This window comes from Chiloscyllium punctatum, chromosome 7 (assembly GCF_047496795.1).
Source record: "Chiloscyllium punctatum isolate Juve2018m chromosome 7, sChiPun1.3, whole genome shotgun sequence".
Classification (NCBI taxonomy): Eukaryota; Metazoa; Chordata; class Chondrichthyes; order Orectolobiformes; family Hemiscylliidae; genus Chiloscyllium; species Chiloscyllium punctatum.
The window spans coordinates 97,454,863-97,470,766 of NC_092745.1; the positions used below are offsets into that span (position 1 = coordinate 97,454,863).

General features: G+C 41.3%; 1 protein-coding gene across 6 annotated transcripts in view; it reads left to right on the forward strand.

Moving 5' to 3' along the window:
- Nucleotides 1–15,904, forward strand: part of rnf220a (ring finger protein 220a) — a 516,853-nt gene that overhangs the window by 46,457 nt on the left and 454,492 nt on the right. For 3 of the 6 annotated variants that reach the window (XM_072574407.1, XM_072574406.1, XM_072574409.1), the window contains exon 3: nucleotides 9,858–9,989. The exons of the other annotated variants lie outside the window; for them this stretch is intronic. In XM_072574407.1, the coding sequence (XP_072430508.1) occupies nucleotides 9,858–9,989 (132 nt within the window). The remainder of the gene's footprint in view (nucleotides 1–9,857; nucleotides 9,990–15,904) is intronic. 6 annotated transcript variants of the gene reach the window in all.

A 15,904-nucleotide genomic window follows, 5' to 3' on the forward strand; every position in this document is an offset into this window, starting at 1 on the left:
CCTTCATTTTGTGGCCCTGAATTACCTCAGCATGGTTCACCACTCTTGCTGGTGCTATTGAGACTTCAGAGCTCTCAGCCCTTTGAGCCTGCATTATCAGGAGCCTGGAGACTATCTTTAATTAGATAGTGGTCCTGCAGTAAAATCAGTGAGCCAATCCTGCTGCCAGGAAGTGGAGGCTAGAATTTCATCTATCAGCCCAAAGTCAGGGTGACAAAGCTCACAGTAAAATTCAGCTCAATGCTTCAGGTCTATGTCATGTCATCTTTAATATAAAGCATGTCTCAATGTGTTCAAAAGTAGAGTTAGTGGGAAATGGATGCTTTCCAGAATGTCAGAGACAAGAAAAACAAAGAACTGTGATTGGTGGGAATCTGAAACACAAACAGAAATTACGGGAGAACTAGCAGGTCTAGCAGCATCTGGTGGAGAGAAAACAGAGTCAACAATTCTGGATTCTGAGGAAGGGTCGCTGGATCCAAAGGGTTGCTGCTGTCACAATGAGGTGTTCACCACTCCAAATAGGCCAAATGCCCTTCATGCCTGCTTGGGTGTGGATGTACTTGTAGAGACTTTCCCCATGATGCCTACCCCTCACCCCACTCTTTGGTAGAGGCCTGGCTACTGAATCTGTTTTCTTTGTTTACAAATTTTTTAAAAATGCAGTGAGAAGGCACCTCCATATATTAAAGTGTCCTTTCTTTCACCTGCAACTTGGTATTCCTCTGAAGCCTGTCTTTTGACCTCAACTGGACTGGGAACTTACTGCCTCCATGCCAATTAAGGGGTATCTCTGTGAAAATCTTAGTGACGGTTTCCAATGGACTAAGAAAAATAATTATTAGATAGAGAAACAATTCCAACTCATAACATTTGTCTGACATCAAGGCTGAACATTGCCAGAAATTCCTACTGCTAGATGAAAATCCAACACTTGGGTCTACTGAAAGTGATTGGCACAGATGTTAGTGTCAGTGGGGAAAGGTGTTGAGTGTCCTGAGTGAGTGAGTAGAAGGCACAGATGCCATGGAGGGCTACTTGGGTAGGGGGATTGCGTGAGTGAGAGCAACTGAAGGTAGAAACTATGTGCTATGTTGAATGTGGTGGAGCATGAGCCTTGGTGGGAGGTCAGTGCAGTATCAGAGATTCAGTGAGTGTCCAGGGCAAGTTAATGAAATCATGCAGGGTAGCCCTGGACTGAGTGTACTTGACCAGGTACAGAACAGCCTTTTTAAGTAAGGGTCAGTACCAGGGATATCCTGGCAGTGGCGAATACTTCCACTTACTCCAAGTGGAAGAATTGTACCAGCATCATATGAGCAGGGGGTCACAAGGGTGTGGTAACTAGTCAAAGAGGAGAGGTTTGGACAACAGCATGAGAAACCTCACTCGAACTTTCAGGAGGAAACCCAACATGAAACGCAACAAAAATGACACTTAGTTGTTTTCTGGTAAAATTCAGCCTTGATGTCAGACCAATGTGATGGGTAACATTAGAAATATCGAGGGCCAGAGCGATGTTCAAATGAGCTAAAATGGACAAAACCCAGATGCAAGGAAATGTGTTCAAAATTTAGAATACTAGAAGAGGAAACAGGATGTACCAGGTAGTTTGTACAGGTGAATTGGCCATGCTAAATTGCCCATAGTGTTAGGTAAGGGGTAAATGTAGATGTAGGGGTATGGGTGGGTTACGCTTCGGCGGGGCGGTGTGGACTTGTTGGGCCGAAGGGCCTGTTTCCACACTGTAAGTAATCTAATCTAATCTAATTCAGTGGCAGTAAGAAGATTTTTGGATTATTTTTATATTTAAATTATATTTAACTCTTCATCATGTCACCATAGGGAAAACCAAAATGTGACTATAATCATTGTAAAGTCACAGAAAACAGCATTTTATGTGAGATATCAGTGGCATCAACATTAGGTAAAGACTTCTGCTAAATTGCAAAAATGTTAGAAGAGCAATCCTGGGATTTCATATTGCAAATAGACAACTTTCTAACATGTAACAATGTATTTGGGTCCAGAAATATTTGATTACAGTACAACACCATGGAACACTGCAACCATAATATCTCCAGTAGGAATCAACTGACCTGATATGGAAGCCAAAAAGCTGACTGTACTTATAGGATTGCACTTAAGTTGAAGTTCATTTGTAATTGATAACTCTAACTCATGATCACAGTAATAAATTGTGACTTAAATCTTCAGCCACTCTGAGTTACTAATCTAGATTGAAAAATGATGCTGAATTATTTTAGTTTCAATGCTCATTAAGTACTTCTATTACTTTTGTGAGGCTATAGTCCTTTTTAAGAAATATGACAAAATATAAATACAAATCTCTCCATAGAGTCATAGAGATGTACAGCACGGAAGCACACCTTTCAGTCCAACTTGTCCATGCCGACCAGATATCCCAGCCCAATCTAGTCTCACCTGCCAGCACCTGGCCCACATCCCTCTAAACCCTTCCTAATCATATACCCATCCAGATGCCTTTTAAATGTTGCAATTGTACTAGCCTCCACCACTTCCTCTGGCAGGTCATTCCATATAAGTACCATCCTCGACATGAAACGATTGCCCCTTAGGTCTCTTTTATGTCTTTCCTCTCTCACCCTAAACCTATGCCCTCTAGTTCTGGATTCCCCCACCCCAGGGAATAGACCTTGTCTATTTATCCTATCCACGCCCCTCACGACTTTAGAGACCTCTATAAAGTCACTGCTCAGTCTCTAACGCTCCAGGGAAAACAGCCCTAACCTATTCAGCCTCTCCCTATAGCTCAAATTCTCCAACCCTGGCAACATCCTTCGAAATCTTTCCTGAACCCTTTCAAATTTCACAACATCTTTTTGACAGGAAGGAGACCAGAATTGCACACAATATTCCAAAAGTGGCCAAATCAATGTCCTGTACATCTGCAACATGACCTCCCAACTCCTGCACTCCATACTCTGACCAATAAAAGAAAGCATACGAAACTCCTTTTTCACTATCCTATCTACCTGCGATCCACTTTCAAGGAGCTATGAACCTGCATTCCAAGGTCTCTTTGTTCAGCAACACTCCCCAGGACCTTACCATTAAGCATATAAATCCTGCTAAGATTTGCTTTCCCAAAATGCAGAACCTCACATTTATCTAAATTAAACTCTATCTGCCACTCCTCAGCCCATTGGCCCATCTGATCAAGATCCCGTTGTAATCTGAGGTAACCTTCTTTGCTGTCCATTACACCTCCAATTTTGGTGTCATCTGCAAACTTACTAACTATATCTCTTATGCTCACTTCCAAATCACTTATATAAATGATTAAAGTAGTGGACCCAGCACTGATCCTTGTGCTCAGCTCACAGGCCTCCAGTCTGAAAAATAATCCTTCACCACCACCCTGTCTTCTACCTTTGAGCCAGTTCTGTATCCAAATGGCTAGTTACTTCTGAAAGACTTGGAAGTACTTTGAATGTAGAGGTGAATGATGACAATAAAAAAGGAATAAAATCTGAAACACAAATTAAAAATCATGTATTACAATGCTCCTTTTAAAAATGGTTTTTTTTATATGCTGCAAACTGACAAATGGGAGTAATCCAAGTGAACAAAATCATTAAAGTTAGGGCAGATACTTGCCTGTTAGGATGGATTTTTTTTGAAAAGGTGTACTTTAAGAATACACACTTGTATATGTTCAAAAAGGCTACCCGCCAAGAGTAAACTTGATACATTTTTCAATCAAATGTTATCCTTTCTTCCTCAGTAGATCAATAGCAATTGAGTTATGAGCTTGAGATATTTCCAAAGAATGTTGACAAAGAACAGCATCAATCATAAAGTTAATAAACTATCAATATAGCAGACTTTGTCCCAAAACAATGCCACAAAATATCCCATACAAGTGAATGAGGCTCGAGTGTTTGTAGTCATTCTGAAATCACACAAACTATACATAGGTCCTTCACACTAGCATAATATTCCAAGTAACACACCACCATGGTGCAATATCTACTTTTATCAGTACTTATTTTGATTTGTCTTCGAGGTTTTGAAAAATAGAATACAGATTGAAACAACTATGACCACAACCATGGATTTAAATCTAACAGATTGACTTCTATTTATCAGCCATATTTTTCCCTGGCCTCTCAAATCCTTAATTCTGTAATCTCGAAGAGTTTCACAACCCTTCGATATCTGTGCTTTCTGATCCTGTTTTGTTTTTGAGAATCCCTGAATTTAATTTGACCAAAACAGTGGCCATGCTTTATCACTCAAAGTTTTGGACTTACCTTCCTAAAATATTCCACCTTGTCCCTCTGTTTCATGTATTCATGGTCTTTAAAACGTATCTTTTCAACCAAGCTTTCGGTGGTATACCTTACATTACTTTCATTTTATAATGCACCTGTGAAGTGCCTTAGGCTATTTTAATCCATTAAAGGCACTATATAAGTACAACTTGCTGTTGTGCTTTAAAGGTATGGAATTGTTCAACCTGTACACTAGATGGTGCTGCTTTAGGAAATGACAGTTCACTCCAATGTAGCAATTCACCTTGATACAGTAATTTCCTCTTTGAGATTGACTACCCACTCTTCTTTTCATTTACCTTCTTTCCATTCACTCTTTGGAATTCTTCCTCAAATTACTTCTGTCTTCTACTTCTGTCCCTTGCTCATAGGTTTCTTTAAAGCTAAATAATTTTAGTCATGCTTTATTCTCATCACAGTCCCCTCTGTCTGCTACTTGATGGCCTCCTTTCACCTTCAATCTGTCCTTAGATTTTCTAATGGTGACTGCCAATTCAGGCAAGCTGGCATATAGCAGCACAGTTCATACTGAGTAAGAGTGAGTCAGAGGAGCATATTTTGCGTCCCCCTGCTCACCGGAAACAGCTCAGTAACTAAGCTAAAATGGAGGTGATGGACATTGCCTTAAGCTTTCTTGGTTGCATGTTTACTGGGGGTTTCAACTTACTCCATGGAATCTGGTGGATGTCTCATTAATCTATACAAGTCAGGATTCTACAATGACCTGATGCAACAGTAATGGTCTAATGGACTGGGTGAGCATCATGGGCGCTCTGCTGGCATGCTAGATTGGTCAACATTTAGGCTGTTTGATATTACATCAGCTTGGAGCAAAATGCAGCAGCACATGCTTGTTTGGCACTCTCCAGTGCCATGAGTAATGAGATGTGATTCTTGAAATGGTTTGACCATCTGCCTGCAGTTTTTGAGCAGCTGACCAGGATCTCTGTTGGTCAGCCACTCAAAAGTTAAAATCTTCCCCAAAGTGTTCAGGCTCACACTAGACCTTAAATACATATTCCTAACAAATGTTGCAATGCGGTATTGAGAGTGTTCTGCAATATTGAAGTTTCTGCCCTTCATACAGACTTTAGAACTTTGGTTCTGTCTGTTGATTTCTGTGATTCAACTGATATTGAGCATCAATTTGCTTGATTTCTAGATTAATAGCAGTTTCTCCTAGTTTCCCAGCCAACATTCCTCCATCAAAAGGATCCTTAAAATCAAATTAACTGACCATTCAACTCATTACTTTTTAGGTAATCTAATTGTTTGCAACATGGTGATCATTTTTGCCTGTTCACCTGTAGCTACATTCAACGTAGTTCATTGTATGTAACCCATTTCGAATCATTTCTGAGAAACATTAATTCATGCCTTTCTTTTTGGTAAATGCAATCATTTGATCTTTGGTATAAACTAAATAACTGATCCCATCCAATTGGTGAAAGAAACGCTGCGATTAACTTTAACTGTCCCCTGGTAGAGAAGGAGGTACAAAAAAGCCCACACTGGGTTTCTACTTCTCATTACTAACCAATAATTGCTGCAAGAAAGAACATGCTTTAGGATATTGAGTGAGGAATGAATGGGACCCAACTGTGAATCAAATCCACAGTCGAACAACTTGCTGACACTCTGACCTAGATTTTCCCATTGATGTTATTTAAATCCACACTAGATTTTCAGTATTAAGAGAAAAAGCCATCAGATTACCTGATTTTGAATGAGAAAAATAGGACAAAGTTTAACCAATAGTCAGGATGCATAGAATAGTGTGTTTCATCTACATTGACAACAAAAAAAAATCTAAAACTGAAGACACAAGTTATAACTCTTTAGGGACACTGTTGAAAGTAATTAACTGTATGTTTATATTTTGCTCACATTTTGCTTTAAGTAGGTGCTGACTATGTTTCACAAATTAAGTGTGTATTCATATCCTTCAGTGAATGTTGTACAAGCCCCAACCCTCCTTTCCACTTGTGGCATAGCATATTAATTACATCTGTAAAATCCTCAAAGAATGTGTTGAAAGAAAAAAACATTTAAGTATGAGATGTTTGACTTGGGGCACAACTTTTAACTAGTGAATTCGTACGTTCATATGCGTGTACAGTATGAGAAAAGGAGGGCAATTATTAAAGTAATTAGTCCAAATATTTGGTAATGATGTTAAGCAAAAATGAAACAAGCTGTTCTCTGTGAGCAGAAGCATTTTTATAAACAGTTTGGAAAAAATAATTTGGGCAGTTTAACTATTTATTTTCTTTGCAGATTTAAAAAATGTCTTTTGAATTTTGTGACTATCTCTGGAAAATAAAACAAAGGACTGTGGATGCTGGAAATCAGAAACAAAAATAAAAATTTCTGGATAAACTCAGCAGGTCTGGCAACACCTGTGGAGAGAAAGCAGAACGAATGTTTCGAATCTAGTGATCCTTCTTCATGTGCTGCCAGACCTGCTGACAGTCTATACATGTTTGTTTTACATGCCTGGCTAAGACAGACATAGTTCAAAATTCAGATTGGTAGTGCTTGTAGTTTGGGAGACATGAGTGCTATTTGAGGTCCGAAATTCCATTCTATGTGCAGGCGCAGGTATGCACATTTTTTAGGTGTATTAGGGAAATGTCATATTAGGGAAATGTGCAGAAAAGCAGATTATGACATTATTCAGCATGAAACACTGATGCCAGCAGTGCCATTGTGGAAGGTTATACTTCAGGTAACACCTGCTCTTAAATACACTGAATGAGAACATGAAGGAAGGGCACGCACCACCACTATTTTAAAATATATCATCAGCTGCTTACAAAACAGTTGCTGACTGATTTCTTTTGGTTGTTGACTCTACAAGTATTTAGCTCTTTCTAGGATTGTTTGCCAGGCGTGAGGTTGTAGTCTACCAGCCATCAGGTTGTGGGTAATCAAGCAGTTTTTTTGGCTTCACAGCTTCTGCACAATCCAGTCACTCCCAGTCATAACTGCTAATGCCATTGCAATATAATATAACTTGGAAAGTGTACAGACACCACACAATGAATGAAAAGCTACAGGACAAAGAGGAAGAGGGTTCTCGGCAGAGGACCTCATCCGCTTGTGGTTTGTCAGCAATTGTCCTACATGAAGCTCAGTGAACAACAGCTTGACATCTGTGCTTCACGAAGGAAGTTGTCATTGAAATCTTCCATCTGCTGCAACTTGTTAATCTGTTGCATTGACAGGCAATGGCAAGAGCAGTAATGAATTAGCAGGGGTAGGAAGAATAATGTACACTCTTCCTGAGAGAAGATAGCAGGTTATGTTTCCTGGCGCTATTGTCACTCACATGCTTTGCTATCTCAGTATATCCTAGTTATCTGTTACAAAACAGATTAGTGGACTACTGTGACCTTCTGAAAATTCCTTTGGACATTGTTGTCATCACGATTGTGGATTACAATCTTGACTTGCATGACCGCAGTCTCAACTTCCACTGCAGCACTCTAACTACTGATGGAAGCAACTTGCGATTTCATGGAAACTGATATATCAGCTCCCCAATGGGTGCACAAGTTCTGCTGAATGGATTGGCCATCACTTTCACTCTGGAAAGGAAGGGCTCCAAGCTCTGCAAGCACCAAGTTGGTGCTAGATTTCTCTGTGCTTCTTGACATTGACTGCAGGTCTTTGGATAGACTTCCCAATGCATATTGCACTTTGTTGTGCATATCCAACAGCTTTCTTCTGTCAGCTAAGCTCTCAAAGTGTTTACCTGAATTCTGTGTAGCAGAGATTGTGTGTGACCTTGCCCTTTGATGAGTTGGCATCTATGCCATCCTCACTTCTACCCTGACTGCAGGGCAATAGTGTTCTGTGAGGTAAAAACAATGACTGCAGATGCTGGAAACCAGATTCTGGATTAGTGGTGCTGGAAGAGCACAGCAGTTCAGGCAGCATCCAAGGAGCTTCGAAATCGACGTTTCGGGCTTTATTCCTGATGAAGGGCTTTTGCCCGAAACGTCAATTTCGAAGCTCCTTGGATGCTGCCTGAATTGCTGTGCTCTTCCAGCACCACTAATCCAGAATAGTGTCCTGTGTTTGATCATGTGAAAGCTTCACCTTTATGCTTTCCTGTCTACTTGCTGTTTTGCCATGGCCTAGCCAGGTTACAATTATTAACGATCTAAAAGGAGAAAGGTAAAAATGTAACTTTGTGGTGCAGTGGGAGAAAGAGGTGCATGGTTATACCATCTTCAGCTTGTAAAATAGAGTGTGGGATGAGGAGTACTTGCGATGTAAGAAGGATAATTTGATATGTGGATACCATCACCCTGAATTATTCCAGCAAATCTACTGGCCACAACCATAGCATTGGACATCTCTATAATGACCAAAAGCATCTCATCCATGGGGTTCAGGAAGTTCAGGCATATCTGTCCGCCTTCATTTAGTTCATGGTTCCTCCAGTTGAGTACATATTATCTTGCAAGCAAGTGTGAAGTTTGTCAGTGGATATTGTCCAATCAGTTTGGATAATATGACTGTCATAATTAAATAGCTGACAGCATACACAAAGGTTTGCAATGGTAGTAAATATGCAGGATATAGTGAACTTAAAAATGTTAGGTCTGAGTTCCCAATAATAGATTCCTTGTAAGGGATTTGATGAGTGCTTGAGGCTAGTGTTGCAATTGGTTGGATATGGCATTTGAAGATCCATTCAATGACATTGATCATTTATGTGAGGTCAACAAATATCTTACTATACTACAGTCAGTTCCTTGGGACTTGACTCACGTCATTGACTTTCATGAAGTAGAAATGGGAAACAAAGAAATGGTAGAGGAATTGAACAGGTACTTTACAATAGTATTCATGGTGGAAAACACCAGTTGAATAACAGAACTTCAAGATAGTCAGAGGCAGAGGTGAGTGTAACGACCTTCACAAAGGAGAAGGTTCTGGGGAAGCTGAAGGATCTAAAGGTTGATAAATCACCTGGACCAGACGGACTTCATCCCAGGGATTTGAAGAACATAGCTGAGGAGATTACACAGAGATTGGTGGTGACCTTGTAGAAATCACTGGAGTCATGGAGGATTCCAGAAGACTGGGAAATGGTTATTGTAGCTTCCCTGTTTAAGAAGGGAGGGAGGCAAAAGACAGGAAACTATTGGCTGGTTAACCTTACCTGGCTTGTCAAGGGGACGTCATGCCTGACAAATCTGTTAGAATTCTTTGAGGAGGTAACAGCAAGTTAGACAAAGGAGAGCCATTGGACATGATCTATTTGGATTTCCAAAAGACCTTTGATAAGGTACTGCATAGGAGGCTGCTCAATAAAGAGTCCATGGTGTTAGGAGCAAGCTACTGACATGGATAGAAAATTGGTTGACTGGTAGAAGAGAGAAGGTGGGGATCTAGGCTTCCTTTCAGGATGGCAGTCATTAACTAATGGAGTTCCTTAGGAATTCAAGTTGGGACCACAATTATTCATGTTATGCATTATCAGTCTGGATGAAGGAACTGAGGACATTGTTGCTCAATTTGCAGATGACACAAAAATGGATGGAGAGACAGGTAGCGTTGAAGAAAGAGGGAGGCTGCAGAAGGACATGGAGAATGGGCTCGGAAAGTGGGCAAAGAACTGGCAGCTGGAATATAACATGGGAAACATGCAGTTCGGTAAGAGGCGTAGATTATTTTTTAAACAGGAAAGGTTTTGGAAATCTGAAGCTCAAAAGGACATGCTTCCTAGTTCAGGATTCTGTTAAGGCTAACTTGCAGGTTTAGTTAGCAGTGAGGAAGGCAAATGCAATGTTAGCACTCATTTTAAGAGGGCTACAATACAAGAGGAGAAATGTACTGCTGAGACTCTATAAGGCTCTGGTCAAACCAAATTTAGAATATTGTGAGCAGTATGTAAGATAGCTCACTGAGCTGGAGGCTTTGTTTTTCAGACATTTTGTCACCATACTAGCATCACTCACCTTAAGAAACCAAAACCTATAAATAGAAAGGCAGGATATACCACCAGCGCTTCACCGGAAACTCTCACTGATGATGTTACCTAGTATGGAAACAAAATGTCTGAAAACAAGTCTTCCAACTCAGCAAGCTAACTTACATACTTCTCATCAACCTGAGCTACAAATCTTCTCAAAGATTGAAAGTGGTTTTGGGCCCAGTATCCAAGGAATGAGGTTTTGCCATTTGAGGGGGTCTAAAGGAGATTTACAAGAATAATCCTCAGGATGGAGTTTAATTCAGATAAATGCGAGGTGCTGAATTTTGGGAAAGCAAATCTTAGCAGGACTTATACACTTAATGGTAAGGTCCCAGGGAGTGTTGCTAAACAAAAAACCTTGGAGTGCAGGTTCATAGCTCCTTGAAAGTGGAGTTGCAGGCAGATAGGATAGTGAAGAAGGTGTTTGGTATGCTTTCCTTTCGTGGTCAGAGTATTGAGTACAGGAGTTGGGAGGTCATGTTGCAGCTGTACAGGACATTGGTTAGGCCACTGTTGGATATTGCGTGCAATTCTGGTCTCCTTCCTATCGGAAATATGTTGTGAAACTTGAAAGGGTTCAGAAAAGATTTACAAGGTTGTTGCCAGGGTGGGAGAATTTGAGCTATAGGGAGAAGTTGAATAGGCTGGGGCTGTTTTCCCTGGAGTGTCGGATGTTGAGGGGTGACCTTGTAGAGATTTATAAAATCATGAGGGGCATGGATAGGGTGAACAGACAAAGTCTTTTCCCTGGGATGGGAAGGGAAAGATTTAGGGTGAGAGGGGAAAGATATCAAAGAGACCTAAGGGGCAACTTTTCATGCAGAGGGTGGTATGTGTATGGAATGAGCTGCCAGAGGAAGTGGTGGAGGCTAGTACAATTGCAACATTTAAAAGGCATCTGGATGGGTATATAAATAGGAAGGGTTTAGATGGATATGGGCCAGGTGCTGGCAGGCGGGACTAGGTTGGATTGGGCTATCTGGTCAGCATGGACAAGTTGGACCGAAGGGTCTGTTTCTGTGCTCTACACTTCTGTGACTCTATTACTCTATGAGGTGATTAAGGACTCCCAATCTGTACTCAATGGAGTTTAGAAATATGCAGAGGTGGGATTTGAATGAAATTTACAGAATACTAAGAGACCTGGATAGGGTGAACATGGAGAAGATGTTTCCACTAGTAGGAGCGATAGGACCCAAGAGCACAGCCTCAGAGCTCAACCCTTTGGAACTGAGACAAGGAGGAATTTCTTCATCTAGAAGCTGGTGAATCTGTGGAACTCATTGCCGCAGAAAGCTGTGGAGGCCAAATCATTGAATATATTTAAGACCGAGATAGATAGGTTTTGATTAGTAAGGGGATCAAAGGTTACAGGGTGTAGGCAGGAGAATGGGATTGAGAAACATATCAACCATGATCGAATATCAGAGCAAACGTAATGGGCTATATAGCCCTATTCTGTTCCCATGGTCTTAGGACTATCTACTCCAACTCAATTCTGAATGCATGATTGGGGGGGTCTCCAGGCCCCATGCAGATTCAGGACATTGTTCCTCATTTCCAACTCCTTTACCAAAGTGTCCAACACAGATTCTGAATATCTTGGACCCTGCTTCTTCCAACGTTATGTAATTATTAAATGTTTCACAGGTCAGATACAGTTCCTACATGTACTTGTTCCAGCTACAATACATCTCTTGTTTAAGAGATCTGGGGTAGCCTTAAGGGGTAGCGACCAGCTCTAATGGTGATTGTAACTCATGAAATTAGTCTATTTGCCGAGATGTCCAGCCAATTGACAGGGCAATTAACATTGACTGAGCACTAAAATCATTTTACAAGGTACTGTTTTCATAGGGTTGACCAATCTAATTTTTGGCTATCAAATTTAAACACCTCATATTTTTAAAGCAATAGCCATTTAATCCCTCACTCCTGACATGACCTCTATTGTGCCTCATACCCTCCATGATAATACACACCCCACAACCATCCCCTGGCTCTAAATGCACTTCATGCCTACTCCATGCCAATTTGTCCTTCACCCCCCAGTAGCCTTTATCACCCTTCAATTTTTAGGTCAGAGTGGTGCTGGAAAAGCACAGCAGGTCAGGCAGCATCCGAGGAGCAGGAAAATTGATGTTTCGGGCAAAAGCCCTTCATCAGGAATGGACAGGCTTTTGCCCGAAATCGTCGATTTACCTGCTCCTCGGATGCTGCCTGACCTGCTGTGCTTTTCCAGCACCACTCTGATATAAACACTGGTTTCCAGCATCTGCAGTCGTCACTTTTGTCCTTTATTACCCTTCATACCAACTTGGTATAGAAATGACCCCACCTACCAAGTCCATTGTTCCTTCTACTCTCCATGCCATCTCCACACTCCAATAGCCAACATGAGCAGAGCTCAGTAGCCTTGTAGAGTTGGAAAAACTAACCATATAATTTTACTCTCTCCGACACATTATCAAATAAAAAATAAACTTCATACTGATTAAAAACCTATCATGGTCTTGAATAAACATAACAATCCAGTCTTGACAGCATTTGTCAATGAAGAATTTCACAAATTTATTGCCCACTGAAAGAAGGAATTCCTCCTCATTTCCATCTTAAATGTGCAACCTCTTATTCTTGGATTATGCCCTCTGATTCTAGACTCCCACACAAGGGGACACAATCTCTCCATATCTATCCTGTCAGGTTTCACAAAATCTTCTGAGGAAGTACACCTGAGGCAATTCTGATGAAGTGTCACTCGGCCCAAACATTATATCTAATATCTCTTCACAGATGCTGCCAGACCTGCTGAGCTTTTCCAGCACTTCCTGTTTTTGAGTCCATAAAATCTTGTATAGGTATTTCTGGGATAACACACGTTTTGGCAGTGTGATTTGGCTATAATGTCACTGAAGAATTAGGGAATGGCATTTTCGAGAATGCTTACCTTTGTTGGCAATAGTGTGATTCCAGTGGGAATTGGTTTGTGCACTTTGTTCTGCATATGCGTCAATATCTGTGCCTTTCTGTGCATGCTCTGGTGTCCACACTGTTCCGCACATGCTCTGATGTCAGCTGCCAACAAAGCAGCTTTCTCTGCGAGGTTCTGTACATAGGGCAGCTTTCTTATATCTTTTAAAGGTACTGTGTAAAATGAACTTTTGTTTTGTTAACAAATATGATTTCAACCTTCATTCAGGCTGTGCTAAACTGTGTGTTAGACCTTTGGGTGATTTTTGAGTGACCATGAGTGATTTTTTTTGTTGGTCTGACCCTAACCCCACTTTTTCCACAGGCCCCATTATTTCTGTTAAGCGATTTTCTATTAAACAAGGTTTTGCTGAAACACAACAATGGCATTATAGGAGAACTACCTCTATATTTAAATAAAATTGCCTCTCATTCTTCTGAATTCCAAGGAGTATAGGCCCAACATACTCAACCTTTCCTCATAAGAGAGTCTGTCCATTCTCAGCATCAACCTTGTGAATCTTCCCTGATTACCTTAAGTGCGAATATGAGCACCAGTTTCCTCATTTACCCTCCCCCCACCTTACCCCAGTTCCAAACTTCCAGCTCCATCCTCATGACCTGTCCCACCTGTCAATCTTCCTTCCCACCTATCCGCTCCTCTCCGACCTGTCAACTTTACCCCTTCCTCCATCCGCCTATTGCACTCCCAGCTACCTTCTCCCTTGCCCCACCCTCTCCCATTTATGTCTCCACCCCCGAGGCTTCCAACCTTATTCCTGATGAAGGGCTCCTGCCTGAAATGTTGATTTTCATGCTCCTTGGATGCTGTCTGACCTGCTGTGCACTTCCAGCACCACTCTAAACTTGACTCTAATCTCAAGCATCTGCAGTCCTCACTTTTGCCTTCTTAAATGCTAATATATCTTTCCTTAGATAAGGAGCCAAAAGATGTTCACAGTACTTCCGTTCTAGTGGACTAGTGCCTGGTGTAGTTAAGCTTTTATTATAAACAAGTTCTATTTAGATCCCACATCAAATACAGCTCATCTATTAACAGCCTCTTTAAGCCGTCAATTAAGTAATGAACTCAGAACACCCTGCTAAGATAAATATAGTCTTTGAATCTCAGCCAAGCATTCATAATGATATTATCTTAGCTGTTCCGGAAATGTCAACAAAGAGTTTCATTGAAACTGCATGGTTGGATGCTGCTTGACTTTTTTCTAATCTATGTCTGTCAATCAAAGCAGTATGGCACAATGTTATGATCCCAGCTGATGGCATATTAGACAAGTTTGATGCTAGAGTAAAACCAGAATTGAAGATCAAAAGTTTATTTTATTTTTATTTACGAATAAGGTCAATTGATCAACATATTTACAAGAGGTTGCCAATGTATTTTAACAAAATAACATAGAAGTTTATTTCACAAGAATTACTGAAACAACAAACATCGGAAAGAAAGATTTATCGCTTTTATCCTAGCAATTTCTTTAAAAACAGTTAAACCTCAATGAAGATTCATGTCTATCTCCATGCTAAAAGTCTCTTGCTCAGCTGGGATGTTAACTTGCTTCAGTTAAGATCACTTCCTGAGCCCTTGGTAAAAACAAGCAAACTCAGCTCACTATTACTAACTTGCCTTAGTGGTAATACCACTGGGCTAGTAATCGAGACCCCAGGTTTTAAATCAAGTTGCACTGTAACAGTTGGTAAAATTTTGAATTAATAAAGATCCTGAATAAAAACTGTTCTAATTATGACAGTATAACTACTGTCAATCATCATTAAAGATCCACTTGTCCTTTAAGGAAGGAAATCTGGTAACTCCTGACTAATAGGAATTATTCTGGATTAGTGGTGCTGGAAGAGCACAGCAGTTCAGGCAGCATCCAAGAAGCAGCGAAATCGACGTTTCGGATAAATGCCCTTCATCATGAATAAAGGCAGAGAGCCTGAAGCGTGGAGAGATAAGCTAGAGGAGGGTGGGGGTGGGGAGAAAGTAGCATAGAGTACAATAGGTGAGTGGGGGAGGGGATGAAGGTGATAGGTCAGTGAGGAGAGGGTGGAGTGGACAGGTGGAAAAGAAGATAGGCAGGTAGGACAAGTCCGGACAAGTCATGGGGACGGTGCTGAGCTGGAAGTTTAGAACTAGGGTGAGGTGGGGGAAGGGGAAATGAGGAAACTGTTGAAGTCCACACTGATGCCCTGGGGTTGAAGTGTTCTGAGGCGGAAGATGAGGCGTTCTTCCTCCAGGCGTCTGGTGGTGAGGGAGCGGCGATGAATGAGGCCCAGGACCTCCATGTCCTCGGCAGAGTCGGAGGGAGAGTTGAAATGTTGGGCCACGGGGCGGTGGTTGATTGGTGCAGGTGTCCTGGAGATGTTCCCTAAACCGCCCTGCTAGGATACGCCCAGTCTCCCCAATGTAGAGGAGACCGCATCGGGAGCAAAGGATACAATAAATGATATTAGTGAATGTGCTTGATGAATGTGGAAGGCTCCTTTAGGGCCTTGGATGGAGGTGAGGGAGGAGGTGTAGGCGCAGGTTTTACAGTTCCTGCGGAGGCAGGGGAAGGTGCCAGGATGGGAGGGTGGGTTGTGGGGGGCGGCTTGGACATGA